This window comes from Sebastes fasciatus, chromosome 15 (genome assembly GCF_043250625.1).
Source record: "Sebastes fasciatus isolate fSebFas1 chromosome 15, fSebFas1.pri, whole genome shotgun sequence".
NCBI classification, from domain to species: domain Eukaryota; kingdom Metazoa; phylum Chordata; class Actinopteri; order Perciformes; family Sebastidae; genus Sebastes; species Sebastes fasciatus.
Window position 1 is genome coordinate 25,935,963 of NC_133809.1, and position 22,202 is coordinate 25,958,164.

Here is a 22,202-nt window from a genome sequence, read left to right on the forward strand (position 1 = left end):
GGGGGGCAGAGAAACCCGTTTTGTAAATTTTGTATAGTCAAGTCTTTTAACTGGGGAGGAATCCTCGTTGTTGGGAGAATATATATGTCCTATAATGTTAAAGAGTTAATAGATCCAGATCCAAAGCATGTATGGAAAAGAGTAACGGATTTTTTAAGATGAGACGAAATATTTGTACACCAATCAAAGACAAAACCTAGCAGAGACAAAGACATTTTCTACTGAAAACGAGCTTTCCTCTCCATTTTGGACCAAAATTCTGGTAGGACTTTACATTAAAGCTGGTAATGGTAAAAAGTGGGGTAATGGTTTGATAATGAAAATTTCATAATAAAGTAATACCATGTAATTACCAAAGTCATAACCAGGTAATAGCTTGGTATTAACAATGGATATACCTGGGCAATTCTGGATAGAAATTTATGTAACAAGGTTACAGGGGGCCAAAAACAAAAGGGTAATAATGGAGAAACACATTTGAAGAGCAACGAGGCAAAACTATTTAGGAATAGTATAGTAATATTTTGGTAACAATATGTTAACTTGCTAATAAGGCTGTCAATCAATTAAAATCAAGATCACGATTAATTGCAAATTAATCGCACATTTTCTATCTGTTCAAAATGTACCTTAAAGGGAGATTTGTCAAGTATTTAATACTTTCATCAACATGGGAGTGGACAAATATGCTGCTTTATGCAAATGTATGTAGTTACATTTATATCAACTCACAAAAAGCAACTAAAATACGATTTGACAATTTTATTACTGGCCTCCGAGGAGGAGGTGCACTTGGAACGGAAATGGTGATACATGAACTTCAAAATAGAGGGGGTTTCTTAAAGATGATGATATGTATCGATGTTCTTACTTTGCATCAATTATATTGGATCGTTGATCATTGCATCGATATATCGATACAAATCAATGGATCGTTACATCACTTAAATATACATATATATTCTTAATTGATAAATATGATAGGGAGAAATCAAGGGACCCTCTGTAATTTTTGTGCTGCTGGGTGTTGGACTGTTGCCATTTTTTCTTTTGATATACTTCAAATTGTGCCTTAGCCACTGAGCTGAGCCAACACACATATGCATGCACACATCCCCTGCCCACATTTACAACGTAAAGTAGATATAGAGGACAGACATCAATCATTTTTCCAGTCCGTTCACAGCAGCTCCTTTCTCTTACCAGTCAATACAGTATATATTTCACTTTTCCAATTTCATCTCGCACTCCACCCATATGGTCTCAGACTTGTGGCTCATGATAGGAAAAAAAAAACATTTAAGGAAATAAATAGACCCCTCTGTCTCCCACCATTTCACCATCACCTCAGGAGATAAGATGACAGAAACAGTTTTCTCATCTTCCAAGGTATGAAAATGAATGATGCAGGAGGATATGGGAGATTTGAAGGCAGAGGGCCTACAAGATGTCGCAGACTACTGGCTCAGTAAACTATATTCAGCTCTTTGCCTTTGTGAAAAGTAATACCTTCGGCAAACATGCCATACTGCTTCATTCGTTTGGTATTAAAAGAGGAGGTTGGCTTAGAGTGATTGTTTTAGTTTAGTTATTGACATAACTAAGTAGGTGGCTTAAAGTGAACAGAGATGAACCCCCCCCCCAAAAAAAGATTGCCATGACAAAACTGACAATGACTTAAGAAAAAAAAAGTCCAGAAAGTAATAGAAGATGCATTTTTTATAAAGTTCAACATGAGCAGAGAATAATAAAGTATGAGAAGAAAGTTTGTTGAAAAATGAAATTCCCCTGCAACGGGGGAAAGCGTGATACCTTCGTCCTTACCTTCCTCCCAGCCCTGGGGGCTTCCTGCCTTCTTTTCGCTTTTCTCGTTCCTTCCCTCCCGCAGGTCCCCGGCGGCCACGATGCTCCATGTGAACTCTGGGATACCCTCCAGGTGCTGGTCACATGTTCTGCTATTGCCAGGGCACCGGTGATCTGCTGAAATAAAGAGGCATTTACATATGGAGATGTGTCTTTGGCTTGAATATTGCTAATATGTACACCAGGTAGGGGTGTGCGATATGACCTAAAATGTATATCACAGTATTTCTTTTGTTTTTTGTGTATTATATCATGGTATTACAAGATTAAAACGGATACTGAAAATATGATTTTACCTCTTTTCTTTCTAATGGCAATGTAAGGGGATATATCTTTAAGAGAAAGATATATGAGGTATAGGCCTGCATGTGTTTTGGGAGGAGTAGCCTGCCCCATAATGTAAATGTAATGTAATGTGAGTGAACTGTAGCCGTTTGCCGAGCCACCTGGATCTCAGCAATAAAGAATATTCGTAAAAAAAGTTGTTTTTTCACATATTTACTGTTGTTTTATTATTTTAAAGTTTTTTTCAGCTCTTTTCACCACAGCCAGTGTGGGAATTACATTAAAAATAATTTTACATCTTTGAAGAAACCGAAAGCTGGACCGTGAGCAGCGCGGCTCGGTGGGTCGCCTATTTTTTCTGCAGTTCTCAGCAAAAATAAACAGTGAAAATGATTCGTTGAGGGCATGCAGTAGCAGCTCCGCAGCGGCAATGCTCTGTGTGGACGCCACACACGTACGAGACGCAGCAGTTCAGCAGCACAGCCGAGCTGTGTAGCTGCTCAAATCTGTTAACAAGGGCGTGGAAATGAAAATCAAAGGTTCCTCAACTGAACGGAACGGAACGGTGGTAGCTTGTACGTAACCATAGACAACCTGTGTTGGTGTGACGTCGTGTGTGTGCTAAACCAAAACATGCGTGTATCATCACGGTAATGACGGTATCGCAAAATCTATGTTGTGGCCAAACGTAACCGGTGATGGTGACAAAACCAGTATACCGCCCACCTCCTATCACCAAGATTATCATAAAAATGATAGAGAAACTCTTCAACAATAATTCAAAACAAATTTTGGCAGAGGGATGTATTTCAACAAGGGCTATCATAATGCGATAACTAAACAACGCTCAAATTAAAGTGAATCTTGAAGCCCACCTACAGTATTAATCCAAACTCACTGGGGAAAGAAAACTGATCGCGCAGCAGCAAGTGCTGAAATAATACCAGGCAACGATGATTGGAAATATAGAATACTTTGTTTAGTCTGATTATCAAATTAAACTTTTTAATTACATAATATTGTCAGGGGAAAAGAGGTGTTCAATTCAATAAAAAATGATATTCCCACAGCAGAGATTTTTTTGATTGTAAGTCCACAGTTCCAACAAACGAGGCATTGCTTCTTTAACTTCAGACTGTTGCAAAATCTGCTAAGTATACAGCCTCATTCCAGATTTGACTAAAACTTTAAAAGATCAGACAGAAGAGGCAACAACAGGCTTAGGGAGGAAGGACCCTGTCAGCTGGATACTTTTTTTTGCAGTTTTAATGGCCTCATACTTTGGGTTGCACCACATCCGTTTTGTGTCAGCGCATGAAGCGAGGAGTAACCGTTTTAATAGCAGGACCACCCTTGGTGCATATAGTGCATACTTTTTCCACTGGGAGGAGTGGACGGGGGGTAATACAAATGCAGTGCTCATTTAAAAATTGCTGCCGTCACGACTAGGGCTGGGAGTAACAGACGTTATGGTATTACTGTTGTAATACCCTCCCTAAAAATTTGCTCAGGGAGAAAATTAAGGGTCAGCTCTCCTCCCACTCATCCTCTCTCTGTCTCCATCTTTCCTTTCCTATCTGTCCTTCCCTCCCTGTGGACAGACCTCATGTAGACTCATCCCTGCGGCTCGGCAAATCGCTGTTTGAGGGGGCTTGGTCACTTTCAAATGACTTCTCATACTAGGCTCTGGAGGAGAGGAGCTAAAGCGTAGTATAATTATCCTTCTATGACTATCTACCAGTTTCTTTCACAATCTTGCTTTTCTATCATAAAGTGGTCAGAACCAGGATAAGGTTTAAACAGGGCGGTGGATTTGTTTACATATGTACACTAATATTTCAATTATTATCACATTAAAGCTATGAACACGCAAAAACATCTGTCTGATAATGCTAACTGTATTAGACCGATAGTTGGTAAAAAAAACCTCACAATTAAAGGGACTGTTTGTAACTTTTTAAGCATATAAATGTACCGGGTCGGGACACATGTGCGCTCGCATATGCGCGATCGCGTGTGGCCGGCGCGCCCGCTCCTCTGCCTGCTTGCCTTCACCCAGACAGCGCGCGCATTCTCGTGTACTCGCTCCACGTCTAGACGTGAACGCGCGCTCACTCCACACTGCAGAAGAGTTAGTGGACGTTTGAGCAGAAATAAATGCTGCAGTTTCACCAGACAAACAGAGGTTTTCCGTGTCTTGTGAAGTGACGGGGCTCTGTCGTCTCGTTACTGATCGGGTCTCGTTACTGATCGGGTGCCGGTGTCTCACTGTTCACTCCGGCTGCGGGCGGAGTGAGACGAGTTTCTCACTGCGTAGCCCCGCTGCTGAAGCCTGCGCTGAGGCAGGAGAAGCAAACACAGTATCAGCAGTGATTCATGGAGAGACCTTCGTCTGGTCAGCTAACATTACTGCCAAGCAGCTGAAATATAGAGTGATATTGTGCTTTTAGCTGATGTGTGTCACCTCACTGTTTTGAGCGATGCTCGTTCATGTCTATTTAGAGCGAGCAAGCGCGAGCCCGACAGTGACTTTCGTTGATTTCACGGCCACAGGTGTCGCTGTTAAGAAGCATTTCTGAAAGTTACAAATAGTCCCTTTAACATATCAACATTTCTGCATGTTTTATTTGTGTATGTGAACGCATAGTGTGTGAAGGGTCTTACAGCAGCGTGACTACAACTAATCCTGTTACAGTTCATGAAGGAAACTAAGTGAAATCATCAATGCAAAGAACAATAATCCTGACCAATGCAGCTCCAACCCCCATTTTTTTTATTTTACTTTGTGGGATTATGATAAAAATTGGATTCAAATATCACACGTTGCATTAGGACTACAAATAAAGCATGTCTATCAGAAATATTCATGTCACGTAACATAAGGAGATAATACAAATTTGACAACGCAGTATGGTTCACCTGTTGAGGATGCTTGATGTGGCAGCAAGAGGATAAATAACACACAAATTAGCGCATTAAATTGTAGTGAAGTGTGATGGAGCTAATTAATTAGCAGCCCAAGAGTTTTGATTACTGCAGTAACAACAGTATAGTTGCTGCTCCCATAAGTGAATGCAGGTCTATGGAGGTATTCTACCTCTGTACAACCTGCACACAGGGTCCGAAACACGGAGGGGGCTAAGGGGAGGCTCCCTGAAAGACACATGAGCTCCCCAGAAAGCCTCACTTGAGAAATTTAAAGGGAAGGTCTAAAATATAATAATAATTTTTTGGTGCCACTGTTTCATTTCTGTATAAATGTATATCTTCCTATATATTTAGATTCTTGAAATAAATAATAGGCTATCTATGCGTGGGGGCACACTCAACACTTGTAACACAGAGTATGTTGTCAGCATCTGAGGCTGTGGGCATGTTCATGATTATCATGGGATGCAACCTTGATCTCGTCTGTTGGCAAACCATTGCCTGTCCACTGTGAATTGCCATTTTCATTATGTCGGCGGAGAGCGATAAACATTGCAACGGTGAATTCTTTTTCAGTTACTTTGTTTGCCCTAGGTAAAATATTCTTTGTATGAATTGATGGTATAGTTTTGCAGGTAGGGACGCATTCATGTATGCCTGTGCATGTATACAGTACTCTCCCAGCCTACAGAGCAATGGTGTAATTGGACGTCCCTGTCTCCTAAAAATGACGTTCCCATACAACATAACTTAAGTTACGTGCATAATTTAAGTACATTATGCTGTTTCATTGTATGGGAACTAGGGCTGTCAATCAATTAAAATATTTAATTGCATGATTGTCCATAGATAAATCGGGATTAATCGGTTAATTTTGTATCTGTTCAAAATGTACCTTAAATAGAGATTTGTCAAGTTTTTAAGTTGTCAAATATGCTTGCTTTATGCAAATGTATGTATATATTTATTATTGTACATAAAAAAACATAAAAGAATGACAAATATTGTCCAGAAATCCTCACAGGTACTGCATTTAGCATGAAAAAATATGCTCAAATCGTAACACAGTGCCTATGACACTCGTAACATGCTGCGTGGTGGATGCACTGGAACTGCGAGGACAACGTGAATAAAAGAATTAGGATGGAACGAGTGTTCAGGGATCACCTCACCTACAAGCACCTCGATCTCTGTGTCAGAACAAAGCTTTTCTTGGTCTTCCTCTCGGTAGTCGCTGTGATTCACCGTAAAGATCCACTGATCAACAGGCTCATTTCTAGGCAGAAACATTCATGAGGTGCTTTGCCTTGACCATTTATGGCTGAATGTGGTTGTGTAGAGGGCGGAATATGAGGCTGATCCACGTGCGCACATTTCCAGGTGGACTGTGATTTATAAAGGGAACATTGCCTGGAGGCGTGCGTACGCACAGTTTTATAAGTCTGATTTTTTTTTTTGCCGCGCGTCATTTTCGGCTTTTGTGCGCATGTACATGTTTAGTATGGATCCTACGCACCGTTTTATAAATGAGACCCCAGGCTGAATTTGAACACTGACTGCACCCCACCAGGATTCTGATGGCTAAAGCCTCCCACGGTTTTAGACTGAAGATACATTATATACACATGATATTTTGTCCAAACAACCAATATCAGTTGTTTTTCTTTTGTTGAGTTAGAATAGTAACCTTTGTACATGGACACAGAACATGTCCACAAAAACTGCAAAAAGACTGATACTGAACTTTTCAAATAAAAAAAATAAAATGAGCATTTGTATTTAGGAAGGCACTCCTATCATACTTAAGGTGGACAAGATTAAATGGTAAATGGGCTTGGACTTACAGTATATAGCGCTTTTCTAGTCTTCCAACCACTCAAAGCGCTTTACACTACATGTCAGCATTCACCCATTCACACACACATATTCATACACTGACGGCAGAGGCTGCTAAGGTGCCAACTTTGCCCATCAGGATCTAATCTAAATACTCATTCACACACCGATAGCTATGCCTTCAGGAGCAATTTGTTAAGTGTCTTGCTCAAGGACACATCGACATGTGACCCGGAGCAGCCGGGGATTGAACCGCCGACCTTCCGATTGGTGGACAACCTGCTCTACCCTCTGAGCCACAACCACCCAACATTAAGAGGCCAATGTCGTCAGATCAATAGAGTAGCTTTTATCACTATGTTGTTCAGGTACAGAGTGTTACAGCTGTAGTCTAGGTAGGCACCACAACTGGGAAAAACTGACTTTCTCAGCATGTGTTGGATAGTTACACTGTGCTGAGGTCTTGGAAACTCTCCCATCTTGTGTCTGTCTCTAAAAAATCAGAAGCAATTTCACGTATTGATTTTAGAGCAAACACTTCTTCTGTTTGTAAAAGTTTTGTTTTTCAATTTCAGTTCAGCCTGTACAACGCTGATACCCCTCCTTCTTACTGCAAAGCCTGCACTATCTTGGTGTTAACAGTGCTGCTGTTCTTCAGATAAATTACTTTCTAACAGAGCACGTAGAGGATCACACAGGGCAGCCGTGGGTGATCTCATGTTTGAGTTTTAGAATACGCTAATAAACAGCTTTTAAAATAGCACTTCTCAAGTCTGTACAGGTCTGCAGAAGACATGGCTTGGGCTGGCAACCTTGAATTATCTTAGATCTAAAAATATGTTTTGGACAGTTTTACACAGTAATATAAAGAAAGTTTGTTAGTTCGATGTGAAGTACTGACTTCCGTTTTGGCTGCTAAATACACTGGCAAGGAGGCAGAAACTGTAAATGGCAGAAAACTTTCTACACAAGGAAGAGAACTTTACACAACACTAAAGTCAATAATGCCCTATAAGCTACTACACAAAAGGTTATATGGACCTGGTGAAGTCTGCCCACGTTAGTCCTACATCCCTTGGTTGAGTGCATATATATAGTGTGGTGTTGAACATGTAGTTTGACTCTTATTTTAGTCACTTGCCTTTCTTGATTCTTTTGATGTTGTTTTTGCTGAATGTCATCTACACTATCTATCATAAATACCAATGTTAAAGCTGGGGTAGGCAGTTTATTTTGGAGTCATTGGGCAAAAATTCCATAATAACCTTTCTGCATATTGTAATTCAAGTGTTGTGAGTGACAACTAGACTTCTGCACCTCCTCTTGTCTTGGCTCTGTTTTCAGGCTTTACAAAATCCAACCTGTGATGGGAGATGTTGGCCAATCAAAGGTCATTTCAGAGAGAGGGCGTTCCTATTGGCTGTTCTACAAATGCAGATGTGAAAGCCTGAAAGCCTGATTCAACGGCAGAACATTCTGCAGGAAAAGTTGCTATTCCAGCATTGGCAACAACTGCAAGATGGATTAATCAAAAAGAGAGTCGGACCATATCGGTGAAGCTTTTCAGAGATGGAGAGAAAAAGTTGTTAATAGTTTAGCCTACGGTTAGCAGCAGGCTAAAGTATTAGAGAGATGGAGAGAAAATGTTGTTAATAGTTTAGCCTACGGTTAGCAGCAGGCTGAAGTATTAGAGAGATGGAGAGAAAATGTTGCTAATAGTTTAGCCTGCTGCTTAGTCTGCTGCTTGGCCTGCTGCGGCTAGCTCACGGCTCATGGCTATATCTTTTTAATAGTTTAGCCTTCTGCTAACCATAGATCTTTACATACTCACAAGTTTGCAAAGAAAGCAGGACCTTAATTATCATAGAATCACTGCTAAAGGCATCAGGATCACAATCGGGATGATGTTTGAAATGAATGACTAGTACTCGTACAGGTTACTGTATGAAGGCTGATGACTGAATAGCCAACTGCTTACCCCGGCTTTAACTATCTTTATCAGTTGGTTTGGGTAATGTGACATTTACAATTTCTGTACTTTGTGTGAATATGTCCAATATGCTATTCTATTCTATTAAATTTTCAGCATCCCCATAGCGCTATAAAATATCCCTCTCCATTAATAGAGATCTTCTTAATCTCCTTAAATATTATTATCTACAGTACTTAACATATATTATGAGACTTGGAACACAGTTTGAACAAGTTATCAGTGAATTGAGACGTAGGAATGAATGTTTAAAAGGAGCTTTACCTAATGAGGTGGCATCAAGGCTGCATTAGGCTGCCCTTAAATTACATGGCTGTCCACTTGAGGAGGCAGCTGCCTTTAGAGGAATCATCGTTCCCAGCCACTTAGTGCCAGTAAGGGTAATGGTTTCCATGCTTAAAACTTGTCATTTGGCAAAAAGTATCGACTCCTGCAGCTCATTGCCACTGGGGACCTTGAGGGCTGATGAGATGTGGAGAAATAGAGAAGTTCAAGGTTGTGGTGAAAGCTCATTTCCTTTCCTTCAATAAATGTCTATGTAGGGTGGAATGATGCAGTGTGTTCATTTGAACCCGAGCGGAGGCTTTAAAGTTGCACTGAGCTGACATCAGTGTTTATACAATTCATGTCTGCATTGATTGCACCACCAGTAAATAGTGATATTCAAACAGATTTTAATAACATGTAGGGGTGTATGAAAAGATCGAAAAAATCAAACATCGTCATATTATGTTTTGTGATACTGTATCCATTCTCAAAAACACTATCGATTTTTAATTAATAGTTCACATGCAAAGATTAACTCAGTCATTACTTTCATTTGCAAAGAGATGCTCCCTCTCAGTGTATGTGCCCTCTCAAAGTAGTGTCATGATGTTGGATTTTACAGGGACTGTGATAAATGCGAATGCAGATCCCATTTTTCTGGTTACTCCGATTTTATGCACAAGGTGGTGTGTTCTTTATCCTATGACAGTTTTCCTAAAATTAGATTTTAAAAATTGCAATATATTGCCTTACTTACAGTACTGAAATAAATCGCAATATATTGAATCGTAACCCCTGTATCATGATACGTATCGTATCGCCAGATTCTTGCCAATACACAGCCCAACAACATGTCAATCTATCAGTTTATTGGTCATAGATTATTTCAATAATTTGCCTTGTTGGTTGTTTCACAAAAAAATAATATTTACCAAAGACTGGTTACATACAGTACATACGTTTGCTAACTTTGCACACTCAGGGAAACTAACAGACAAAAGTTTCAGAGCTAACTCCTCGCATTTTTCCACCCTCGGATATCACCCCAACATTCATGCATGCAGAAACGCACTTGGCAAACTGACGAGCTTAGCACTTCTGTGTGCTGCCAAATGGGGATGAGAGATATGATTCAACTGTGGTGAGCAAGATCTGAGTCCGTCATCCAGTTTCGCCCACCTTATGCATGTGCAAAGTGACTAAGAACTGATGACTTGCCAAATGACCAGGGACACTGCTTTTTACGGCCCATTCATTCACAATCTTTGATTACTTTCAAAACCATAATAGCCTCTGAATATGTAATCAGATCCTTTTTTTGACATTACTGAGCATGGGTTCATTTACCTTTTGATTACACCATTGCACATTTTAATCAAACCAACTACACAAGCTATTTAGAGAAATGGCAGGTAGGCCTACCATAAAAAAAAATATTTGCCACACACGGTTTCAGTTTTCTCCCTTTTGTCTTTGCTAAAAGGCATCCTCGGTTGCCCCCTAATGTTTTGGCAGAGCGCTGTTAATCAGGAGCGGGTCATGACAAACATTCTCCCATTCTCCAAAGTTTGTTTTAATATTTGATTTGTCCCCAAGCTCGGAGTAATTACTGTTTGAAATTGAAGCAGGTGTTCACTGTGAAACTGTGATATCTCTGAGAGAAGAATTTATGTGTGCCTGTTTTAGAAAATCTACTCGTGGCATGAAGAAACTTTCTGTAGATGACAATTATTAAATGCTGGTGTACTTCAGCTGTTGTATGTATAATAGGGCTATAAGAGGACATACGGTATAATTGGGTAAAAGCAAGTAACTTAGCTGTTTTTTGTTTTACCTTTTTGAATAATGGGGGAAAACAATTAATTCCACAATGACTCAGCAGCCCTGGTAGGTATACTTTATTTCAAACATTAAAAAAAAAGAAAAGTTTGAAATAAAAATATATGGGGGGTTAGGGTTAGGCTAAATAACACTACAAACTTGCACAAAATTTTGGCAAGGAAAAACTGGCATGGCCATATTCCCTTGACCTCGGACCTCAAGATATGTGAATGTAAATGGGTTCTATGGGTACCCACGAGTCTCCCCTTTACAGACAAGCCCACTTTATGATAATCACATGCAGTTTGGCGTAAGTCATAGTCAAGTCAGCACACTGACACACTGACAGCTGTTGTTGCCTGTTGGGCTGCAGTTTGCCATGTTATGATTTGATCATAGATTTTTTTATGCTAAATGCAGTACCTGTGAGGGTTTCTGGACAATATCGGTCATTGTTTTGTGTTGATAATTGATTTCAAATACTAAATATGTATATACATTTGCATAAAGCAGCATATTCTCCCACTCCCATGTTCATAAGAAAATTAAGTACTTGACAAATCTCCCTTTAAAGGGAAAACACGAATGGCCAGTGCGTGTTGTGTGTGTACGTGGGAAATGAGGGGTGACGCAAGAAGAGAGAGAGAGAGAGAGAGAGAGAGAGAGAGAGAGAGAGAGAGAGAGAGAGAGAGAGAGAGAGAGAGAGAGAGAGAGAGAGAGAGAGAGAGAGAGAGAGAGAGAGAGAGAGAAAGAAAGAAACATTATCCACTCCAGCCCAAGCAGGAAAAGATAAGTGTTTGGTTTGTCCATTCCGGGCTACTGTTGAAACATGGCGGTGCAACATGGCGTACTCCGTGAAGAGGACCCGCTTCATATGTAGATATAAACGGCTCATTCTAAGGTAACAAAAACACAACACTTTATTATCAGGTGATTATACACTAAAAAAAACATACTTATATAATATTATATTACACTTTCTACCAAGAGATCCCCCCCTAATTGTTACACACTGTTCCTTTAAGGTACATTTTGAAAAAAAATATGTGATTAATTTGCAATTAAGCGCAATTAAATATTTTAATCGATTGACAGCCCTAATTTAGACATATTTAGCCTTCAAATAACTGTACAAAACATTAAATTAGTAGTTCGACATATTGGGAGATTCGCTTGTTTTCTGTCTTTCCCGAGAGTGAGATGAGAAGATTGATACAAATTGTCAAGTACGTAGCTTTAGAAAAATAATGCAATGATAATGTCAGACTTAAAAATTTGAAGTAAGAAATAATGTACTTCTTGGAAGATATTGTTGTTTGCCGTTGTCAAAATCCTGTTCCTATGGATAACTGGAGCTCTACATTTAACAACATGTCACTTTTTCTACAGGTCAGTAACTATAGATAAGACAGGCGGAAGATAAGTGGATCCGCCACCGTTATATAACTCATGTGAAAATGATTTTTGTGCGACTATCTGAATGTAGAATCCTCCGCTGACATTTATTGTTGCTGAGCCACTTCATTAATTGCTTCTATGCCGTTTTCATCTAAAAAGGATAGACTGCATATGTCTTCAAGGATCCTGTAAAATCGGCACATATTCAACTGGCTCCAAGGGCTCTAATTAATTGCATACTGCAACATCACTCCAGAACTTGAGCAAAGGAAAGTTTCAGGTTATGGTAAAAATACATTAAACAAGTTACATTTCTGTGACTGCTTAAAGACAGAATAGACTTTGTCTTTGTTACAGTACATGCCAGATTAACTGATGTCTGCACAGTGGCTTTAATTGACAGGCATTTACAGATATTTGTTACGCAAGAATTATTTTTCAGAAAAGCTATAATAATGACTATGAATTGATGTGTTTAATTCAAGCTGCCATAACAGAAATACTGGCACAGCTTTATGTCAACATTATGCCATCCAATATTTCAGCTTGTTCGATCTGAGTGAAAAGCAAAAAGAGGCTCAATCAAAAGAGTTGCCATGTGCAGTCATACAGATTTTATTTCTAAAGGTTGATTTCCTCCTTCTCCAATCTGCACACCATTTATTTCATGTCATCTCATCCGAAAGTAATTCCATCAGTCCTGTAACCCAATATATTATGAATGCTTCAAGAGAACAATATTGATTATAATCACATTATCATTGTTACTCATCTGCTACCCAAACTGCGTTTTTTTTTCACAGGCCAGTTGGGCTCTCAGCACACTAGGCTTTGATGATAATTAAAGACAATCTATGAATCCTAATACCCCAGAGATGGTGGCCATTGGTCGCGGTGATGCTCAGGATCCGACGGCTTGGAGCCATAAAGCATCATGGGGTTTGCAGATGCAAATCTACAGAGAACGTTTAAAGATTGTAAATCTGTGAAGCTCAAAATGGCCAATTACTGTTGCCTGCATGTCATTTCTTAATAAGAGACAGGATGGTTATTAAGTCAATTTAAAGCCAGAACCAACCTAATGTAACCCGGCCACCATGAAAGGAAAACTGGCATGTAAAAGAAAAAACAAAGAGACCAACATAACAATAACGACTTGTGACTCGTCTTTATACATCTGCCAAGATCAGGGTCAACATTTCAATATTGTTTCTGAAGGCCTCTGTAGACAACGCAATGTGTAGTTTGATGGATGATTCATATGTGCGTGTAATTTCATTAGCACCACTTGCAAATGCAATTGAGGTCATTAACAGCCACCCCTTTGTGAATGGTGCTAGTTTTATAACACAAGTTGGTTTCAACATGAACAAAACCAGGCCTGTAAATGGTGTTGCCCATAAAATGAATGTGGTCAGATGCTTTAAAGGGGAATTCATTCATTGTAAAAACACTGGTGAATCCAGCCCAGTCGCCAGGAAAAAATGTTGGCATTGTACATTTCTGCAAACCACAGATACATTTAATGTGGACATTTGCATTCGGTCGGTGCAAGTGATGTGGTACAACGAGCGACGCGTAAAGCAAGTGACGTAGTATACGGAGCGACCGTTATTGAAAGTTACACGGTATAATAACGTGTATAAAAAATGTAAAAGTCCACTAAGAGCAGGTGGGAGGGGTGTTGGATAGGTCAAACAAACACAGGACTTTCACCCAGGAGATTGGTGAGAAACCAAAAGTAAACTTTACGTACACTTTACGTACACTTTACGTACTTTTTACGTAGCAATAAAGTTGTTTTAAGTAACATTTTACGTAATGTTTTATGTTACGTTGGTTTACGCGATGTTAACATTTTACGTAAAGTTTTATGTAAGGCTTTACGTAACATTCCGATTGTTGCATAACCTTACATAAGAAAGTCAGTTAACGGTGGTTGATATTTATTTACGCTAGATACGCCGTTACGTTCTAATTTTAACACAAAAAATTATCTTTTTTCTAACCTTAACCAAGTAGTTTTGTTCCCCAAGCCAAACCAATCGTTTCACAACCGTTAACCATGTGGCATTGTGCATTTCTGCAAGCGTGATACGAGGCAGATATGAATTTATATGCATTTATGAAAAAAAATTTTGGTTCAGAAACGTCTACATTCAAAACGTGCAGAAACGTACAATGCCAAAAAAAAATTCTGGTGACAGGGTGGTGTTAACAAGGCCCATACAATGAATGTGCTCAGGCACTGTTGAACTAGCCCTGTTAGTAATTAATTAGAACGTTCCAGAGTGGTTGTGACTGTTAACGCGGGTGTGTGATTGGTTAATAAGCCTATCAATACTATAGGCTATGCGTCTGCACGACCCTGACCTCATTCATCAACCAGAGCAGAAATTGAGTTGGGTAACGCAGCCGAAGGTCATTGAAATGCAATTGTGGCCATCTTAATATTGTATATAAATGAAATAGTCAATTCCCAATAGTGCACTACTATGTGATTACATGGTTAAAAAAAATGAGATGCTGGATTTGCACAGGAGTGCTTTTGACATCAAGTAAATTACATCTAACGATGTATGCCTCTTTGTGGATCGCGAGTGAAAATTGTGCTGACAAATTTCCCCATGAAACCCTTAACCGAGATGATGAATATGTTTATTTCCTGATCACAATGAGATTGTGTCTGGCTGAGTTTATTTATGTATCCATTCCACATTTTATGGCCTAGGTATTCCAGGCAAATTCATTTTCTTCTCAAGGGAACTGGAGCCTTCCTGTCAAACACATGCAGAGGGATAGATGGCAAATGAGTGGCAAATGATTTTTATTTTTTTCTTACTAACTGCAGGTGGCAGGTGTTGTAAAGAAATGATATAAAACACAGAACTCTGATTCTGTTGCACAAATTAATAAGGAAGTGCTTATTTCATGGCTTGCTTTTCTTTACCCTGTATGAGTTGATATTAATCAGCTGTGCTCCCCTTTTGCGAAACAAATAAACTTGTTCTCCCTTCCCTGGATTTGCGATAAAAGGATGGGTTTGAATGCAATCAAATGTGTTTATTCGACAGCACAGAAAAGGAAGAGAGATGTCTGGATGTATTAGGGTAGATGGAGTGGTGGCTCAACTGCACGCGACAGTTTCTGATTCTAGATCAGAGCGGATCAAAGTCAAACGTCAGGCTTCTCGTTCCTTGTGAACCTCGCTCCTTCGCCTTATCATCTCTCTTCAAAACTACAAAGGCGACACACGCTGGAAGGGGGTCAAGAGAAATCCTTCACAACATACCCTCTATGGCCTTGACGATATTGAAGAAAGTACTGAATACCAAAACCATAAAAAAGCCTTTTGCCTCACAATATGTTCCAAACCATTAACAGTTTGATGGTTTCCCACTGTTCCAGTCAATAGCAACTCTGAGCCATTATAAGAAGCAGCAGTAAACTTTTGTCAGCAAATTCTGTTAATGTCGTCATTGAATTTCCATCCAAAGTCCGAGACAAACCTTTTTCAAATTGAACCCAATATCCAGAGCATCGAAATACACAAACAAGGGGGGGGGGGATTTTAATAGATTTTAATAGAAAACTTTTCCCCCTACGAGTTTGCTTTTCTTGTTCACATTAACAACTGTGCATCTTAGATTCCAGCCAAACGGAGCAGATGTTTCCATTAATTTCATTATCTTGTATTTTTCATCATTTCATTCCCGATGCATTTAAAGTAGCTGTCAGACATAATCGCCTGCTTACTCCTGAGAGGGAAATGTGCGAGACTAATGCTGTGATATTAATGAGACCTTAGTGTTTGAAGAATGAAAGTGAGATACTGAGAATTGGTGTTAAAGATTAGTTTTCTGTTATGCTGCGGTATTTGAATTTCTAATGGTCCTTGGATGTGACGTTAAAAAATTACACTAAATCTGTGCTTTTCGTCACCCCTGCATATGAAAATTGGCATGATGTTAAAAACAACTTAAAAATTAACCTTTTTTCTTATTTTTTAACCTCCTGCGCCCTAACCCTATACCTCGGAAAAAACGCCTATATAACAATCCAAAATGAATCAGGACTAGCTCCTCAACCATAATGCTTATACAGTATGTGTATATATATATATGGTCTCTTTCGAAAGGTAAGAAGCTGAGGAATATGAAAAAATTGTTAAGTTAACTAAACTATTTTACCATGGAGAAGCAATAAAAGAAATCCTCACCTAGTATAAAATCTTAATTTCAAAGGTTAAGAAATGGTATGGTCCACTTTAGGGGTGTCTGAAATCATATTACAAGATTCTTCCAGGTAAATATATTGGAATATTCATGATCACTTTTTTTATCTCTTGTCCAAGTCTTAATTAGGGGTGTCAGACCCTCCTCAATCCCCCCTGTAATTCAAACCCTGTTGATGCTAAAGGGTGCCTCATGCGTCGGTATCAAGACACCGAGGGCCTCTGCCCAAGCGTCGGTATTTGACGCCCTGGGAGTGAGACCAGGCTGAGTAGGGGTTTAGAACGGCTGCTATAGGACGCCATATTTAAGCACCTCCACCAGTGCTCTATCTTTTATACCCCTCCGCCTTTGCAAATGTGTTTTATTCCGCTGCTGTGTCTCATTACACAAGAACAGCACTACCAGCTGAGTGAGGCAGATGTTCTATTGTAGAGCACGGCAACTCCTCAAGTGGCTAGCATCCATCTGAGTGCCTCTGTTACAGCTGGCAGCCACAGCTGAACCGGGACAATCCATCTCGATGAGGAGAATGGGTCTGGAGTGAGAACGACGCCGTATGGAAGGGTTTCGCTGAATATGGCAACAGGCTACCCTGCTGTGTTATTCCCCAAGGGAAGATGCACACTGTAGATGGGAGGCAGGTCATCACTGACACACACAGAGGCAATAAAGTCAGCTTACCAGCACGGAAATGCAAATACAGACGTTGGCTTAGCCTGTAGCCCCTGCAGCTAAAGGCTGCTAATGGAAGCAGGGAGGCAAGAGGGAGAGTATGGGGGCAGCTGGTGGCGAGCGTCCAGTCGGTCTGTGTTGGCTTTTGTGGTAGGTAATAAATGCCAGCGCACAGCAGATGCTGTAGGGACAGCTGAGATCCATCACCGCAGCCTAAAGCCATGTTCACCGTGCCATGTTGTTGAGACCAAACCTTTTTCTCAGCGTCCTCTAAAGCTGTCCTATGCAACACAATGCAACATCACCTAATCTTCCTTCCAGAAGTGTGAAGCATCTCCTCACTCCGAGTGGCTTTTGTCATCTTGGCTCCTGAAAACATTTGGGCTATACAAGTCTAGAAATAGAAGGCACAACTATGCCCAAACATACATTCAGTACGAATACAATATAAGAAAATATGTTAAATATTGTACAAGTAAAACATTTGTTGCGGTTTGTTCAAATCAACATTTTGGCAAATTGCACAACATTTGTGGTAATCACGATTTAATTTGTTTCTCTGCACTGTGCCATCATTCAGTCGGAGTCATCTGGCTTTTACTGCCCAGATGTGATCCTTCCTGCTCCAGCCACATCACGCTCGGTTCACTAACCACCATGCAGAAATAAAAACCCTCCTCGTCTGGTTTGCTAACATACCAGAGATGCGAGGTCCGGAGCTGTCATCATATGAAATCATATGAAATGTAATCGGCTGTGTGTGTGTGTGTGTGACGGATTGATTGATTCAAAAATGGTAGGGCGATCCGTTGTCTAACTGACACCAATTACAGCGAGGTCCACTCCAGGCTGTCACAGCCACAGGCATGCTGAAGCAGGGTCCCAGGGTTTCACATTCAAGGATGTGTTTCGTAAACAGTTTGGGTGACAGTCTGGTGCTCGAGGGACTTTGAATCATCGCTTACAGGAAGACCTCCCACCCTCCAAGAGGTTGGGAGGGGGCAAAAAAAAAAAAATCATGCTGGAGCTGTTGCCACCGAGTGATAGGAATGGGCTATGAGAGTGTGACGTGACACGGATGCACACATGGTCCTCTGGGCTCACTTACTCAGATGCTCGTACCCAGCAGGGCTGTAATAATGGGCTCCGGTCTTCAGATCACTTTTCTTACCACTCAGACTAAAGTAATGTGGTAGAAATGATGTTTGATTATTGGTCATAGAGTTGGCTCCTCGTACGACTCAACAGTTGCCTTGAAGCATGATATGTGCTCTCCGACACTGTGACAACAGTGTGTGGATGAAATTGTTAAATTTTACTCATTTAGCGGCTGGCTAGCACTCATCCAGCGATAGCAATGTGCATTCACTGCGACAAAATTGTGGATGAAGTTGTTCAATATTACTCATTTAGCGGCTGGCTAGGTAGATAGGTAACTTGATAATTCCACCATGCTTTCATGCTACACTGGTTAACGTACAGAAAAATGAGCCAAGCAAAGTTGCCACTCATCTGGCGTTAGCAATGTGCATTCACTGTGACAAGAGTGTATGGATGAAGTTGTTAAATTGTACTCATTTAGCAGCTGGTGAGGTAGCAAGCTCTTTTGTTAATTCCACCATGCTTTTATGCTACACCGGTTACAGAAAATGAGCCGAACAGAAGGCTAGTGGCTGGGTCAAAGGTCAAAACGGTCTGTCCGTGGAGGGGACTAATTATAGTCTCACATGTCTTCTGATAAACAGTAAATTCATCAAACTCAGTGGCAGCAAACATGCAAATAGGCTACTATTTCACCAGTCACCAAAACAGGAAAAGCAAATGTTTTTTTAACTAACTTCCCGCGATTGGTTCGAATGGTGTTCACACACCAAAATGACCTGCACCGCACGCTCCAGGGTTTGGTTCCACCTGACTAAGCAAGGCTGGTGTGAACACGCTTTAATCTATGCATTACATTAATGTTGAAGGCAAGATCCAGTGCGTAGATCTACATTGTCTGTTCATCCTTCAAAATTATATTTAAATTCAGAAAGACTCATGCACTGTTAATTGTCTATTTTAGCCATTGACGCTGGTGGGGGTTCATATGGAGTAGAAACTGACCCAGACTGAAGACTACAGTCCACCTGCTCACACATCCGTTTATCTCTCTTTCTCGCCCCTCCTCTGAACAGATTTGCTATCTCATCTGATTTGACCTGTCCACTATGAGCTTGCTTTCGCATGCATGATGATGTTTGACATTAGCTCATGGAACGTAATGCCAAAATCTACCCGCTTGAATCCTGCTTGCAAAACATGACTGATTAAAGCCGGTACCAGAGAGAATGACCCTTTTGAAGGAGATGCATGAAAATCTCAGAATCCCATTATCAAAGTTTAAAGCCATCACTAATATTTTGTAAATTCTGTTCACACAGCACTGAGCTGAATGTGCATTGGTATTACTGGAAGCTGCAGATCAATTTCTTTAAAGACTATTACATTTAGTATTTTCTTTTACGAGCTGAGCAAAAGGAGCTAGGAGATATTTGTTTTACTGGCTGCAGTAAAGTGTTCGTGATTGTATCTGTGACATATGGCTGCACCAGCGGCTGACAGTCAATTCAGATTAGTGATCTGTGAGAAAACATCCAATACAATTGCATCACCCACATGAGTACATCTGTTCTTAGCATAAATGTGTCTTTTAGACTTAGTATTCTGTTAACAGTGATGCATATCCAAGGAACAATTCTCTGAAGCTGTCAAGGATTTTCTAAGTTAGGATCCATATTAAAAGGCAATAAACCCGGAATATTGTCATTTTTCAGTGAATCCGTGATGGGATCCTCCATAGGGAGCTCTGCTGCAGCTCCACACCTTGATTATAGAAGATTAATGTATTATCTCTCCCTCGCTCTCACTTAAGGTTTGGCTTTTAAAGTTGATTAAAATATGCAATATCTGTTCTTGTGTTTCTTACATGCTTCAGGGGACTGAATAGTTCTGTAACTTTCAATAAAGTTACTTGAAAAATCGCTTCTTGATGCCTGGATTATTTGAAAAGGAAACTTGGAATTACTTTCTAATATTTCGGCCAAACTTTGTCACAATTTGAAATTGCCTCTTTAAAAGAATTAATTTTCTTTCTTTTTTTTTTTAAATAAAACTACGTCATCTATATTTAAAATAAACAAAATGTAGTACTCTGATGGACTTAAGGTAGGTAGGAAGATAAATGTGGGTAGATTTGTAAAAAATAAAAAGAAAGGGAAAGAGTAGGCTAATATTGTATTTCTATGCTTACTATGTATTTTATCTGATGTATTTCATTACTGTCACCACTATAACCAGCCCGGTTCCCCACAGAGATTAATTCGGACTAATTCTATAAGCACTGGCAGGTTCCAGATGTGTTTGTAATGGTTACTAGAAGTTGTATTTATCTGGGTCCTTGAGTGGGTCACAGAAAGGCTGATCAACAGAAAGCCAGTTTTGTGACGGTGCCAGTGCTGAATGTAGAGGGCAGGCGGGACAGAGACGTTTATGTGTACTGATGGAGAGCTGATGCCAGGTGCCACGGCCAATTGGGAGCAAAGGATCTTTGGAGGACACAAGCGCCTTCGCCTGTCCATCTGCCTGAGGAGAGCTGACAATGTCCCACTCACCTGACACGGGCACGGAGTCGTTGGGGAAGCTCAGGTCGTCCTCGGCTACCCAGGAGAAGCTCCAGTACCCTCTAGGAATGCCTGCAGCACTTCTACCAGCCAACGGTTCTCCTGCAAAAACAGCAAATCCACATTTTACTTTCAGAGCATATGCCACAGAGACGTAAGAGAAGAGACCTGAAAACTATTATTAACATGTTAAGGCATTCAAGGAAATAATGATTACTCCTTGCTGTGTTTATTTGGGCTGACTGATTGCCACTGATTTGGCATCCATGCTGAGGCAACACACTCTCAATCCCAACTCCCAACCCCTCTAGTGTCAGTTTTGGACATGTCAGTTTCAGCTCATTACATGCATAGTGTCTTTTCAAAATAAATATCCGTGTTCAATGTACAGTTTCCGCTAGGGGTGGAAAAAAAAAAATTTATTCACCTATGTATCGTGTTTTTTTCTTTCCGATTTTGAAAATCGATTTTTTAATGCCAGAATCGATATATTTGCTTCATTTGAGTCTTTGCGGAGGTACAAGGAAGTTACCGCTTCTACTGTTGTAGTCTGAGTGATGTGACGTCATATCCGTCCCGTATCCGTCAAACAAACCGCAGCGAGCCAAAACGTAGAAAACAGCAGAGGGTCTGCGTGGATATGACCTGCACCCTCACATTTTAAATCCAATTCAACCCTATTTCAAAATAAACGTCCGTGTTGAATGTACAGTTTCCGCTCATTACATGCATAGTGTCTTTTCAAAATAAACGTCCGTGTTGAATGTACAGTTTCCGCTCATTACATATATAGTGTCTTCTCAAAATAAACGTCCGTGTTGAATGTACAGTTTCCGCTCATTACATGTATAGTGTCTTTTCAAAATAAACGTCCGTGTTGAATGTACAGTTTCCGCTCATTACATGTATAGTGTCTTTTCAAAATAAACGTCCGTGTTGAATGTACAGTTTCCGCTCATTACATGCATAGTGTCTTTTCAAAATAAACGTCCGTGTTGAATGTACAGTTTCCGCTCATTACATGTATAGTGTCTTTTCAAAATAAACTTACAATGTAAGTTTACTTGGTTAGAAAGATAAAAAGTCTGTTTGTTTGAGCCAACCACCCACCCTAAATGGACTTACTCGCTCTTAATATTACGTTGTTTGCTCTGACCATCTAATAACGACGTGGATGGCTTTAAATTGGAGTTAGCTGAAAGCCCGGTGCGTAACCTACAGACGTCAAAGGGTGCCTTGTGCCTC

At 40.2% G+C, this 22,202-nt stretch overlaps 1 protein-coding gene across 3 annotated transcripts in view; it reads right to left on the bottom strand.

Annotated features, from left to right (window-relative positions):
• alk (ALK receptor tyrosine kinase) overlaps positions 1-22,202 on the bottom strand; it is a 484,391-nt gene that overhangs the window by 282,779 nt on the left and 179,410 nt on the right. Inside the window, exons 2-3 of one of the 3 annotated variants that reach the window (XM_074661350.1) lie at positions 20,949-21,059; positions 1,813-1,977 (exon numbers count right to left, since the gene is read on the bottom strand). In XM_074661350.1, coding sequence (XP_074517451.1) covers positions 1,813-1,977; positions 20,949-21,059 — 276 coding nt within the window. Of the gene's footprint in view, positions 1-1,812; positions 1,981-20,948; positions 21,060-22,202 lie in introns of all 3 variants that reach the window. The other 2 variants (XM_074661348.1, XM_074661351.1) reach the window with 2 other exon arrangements.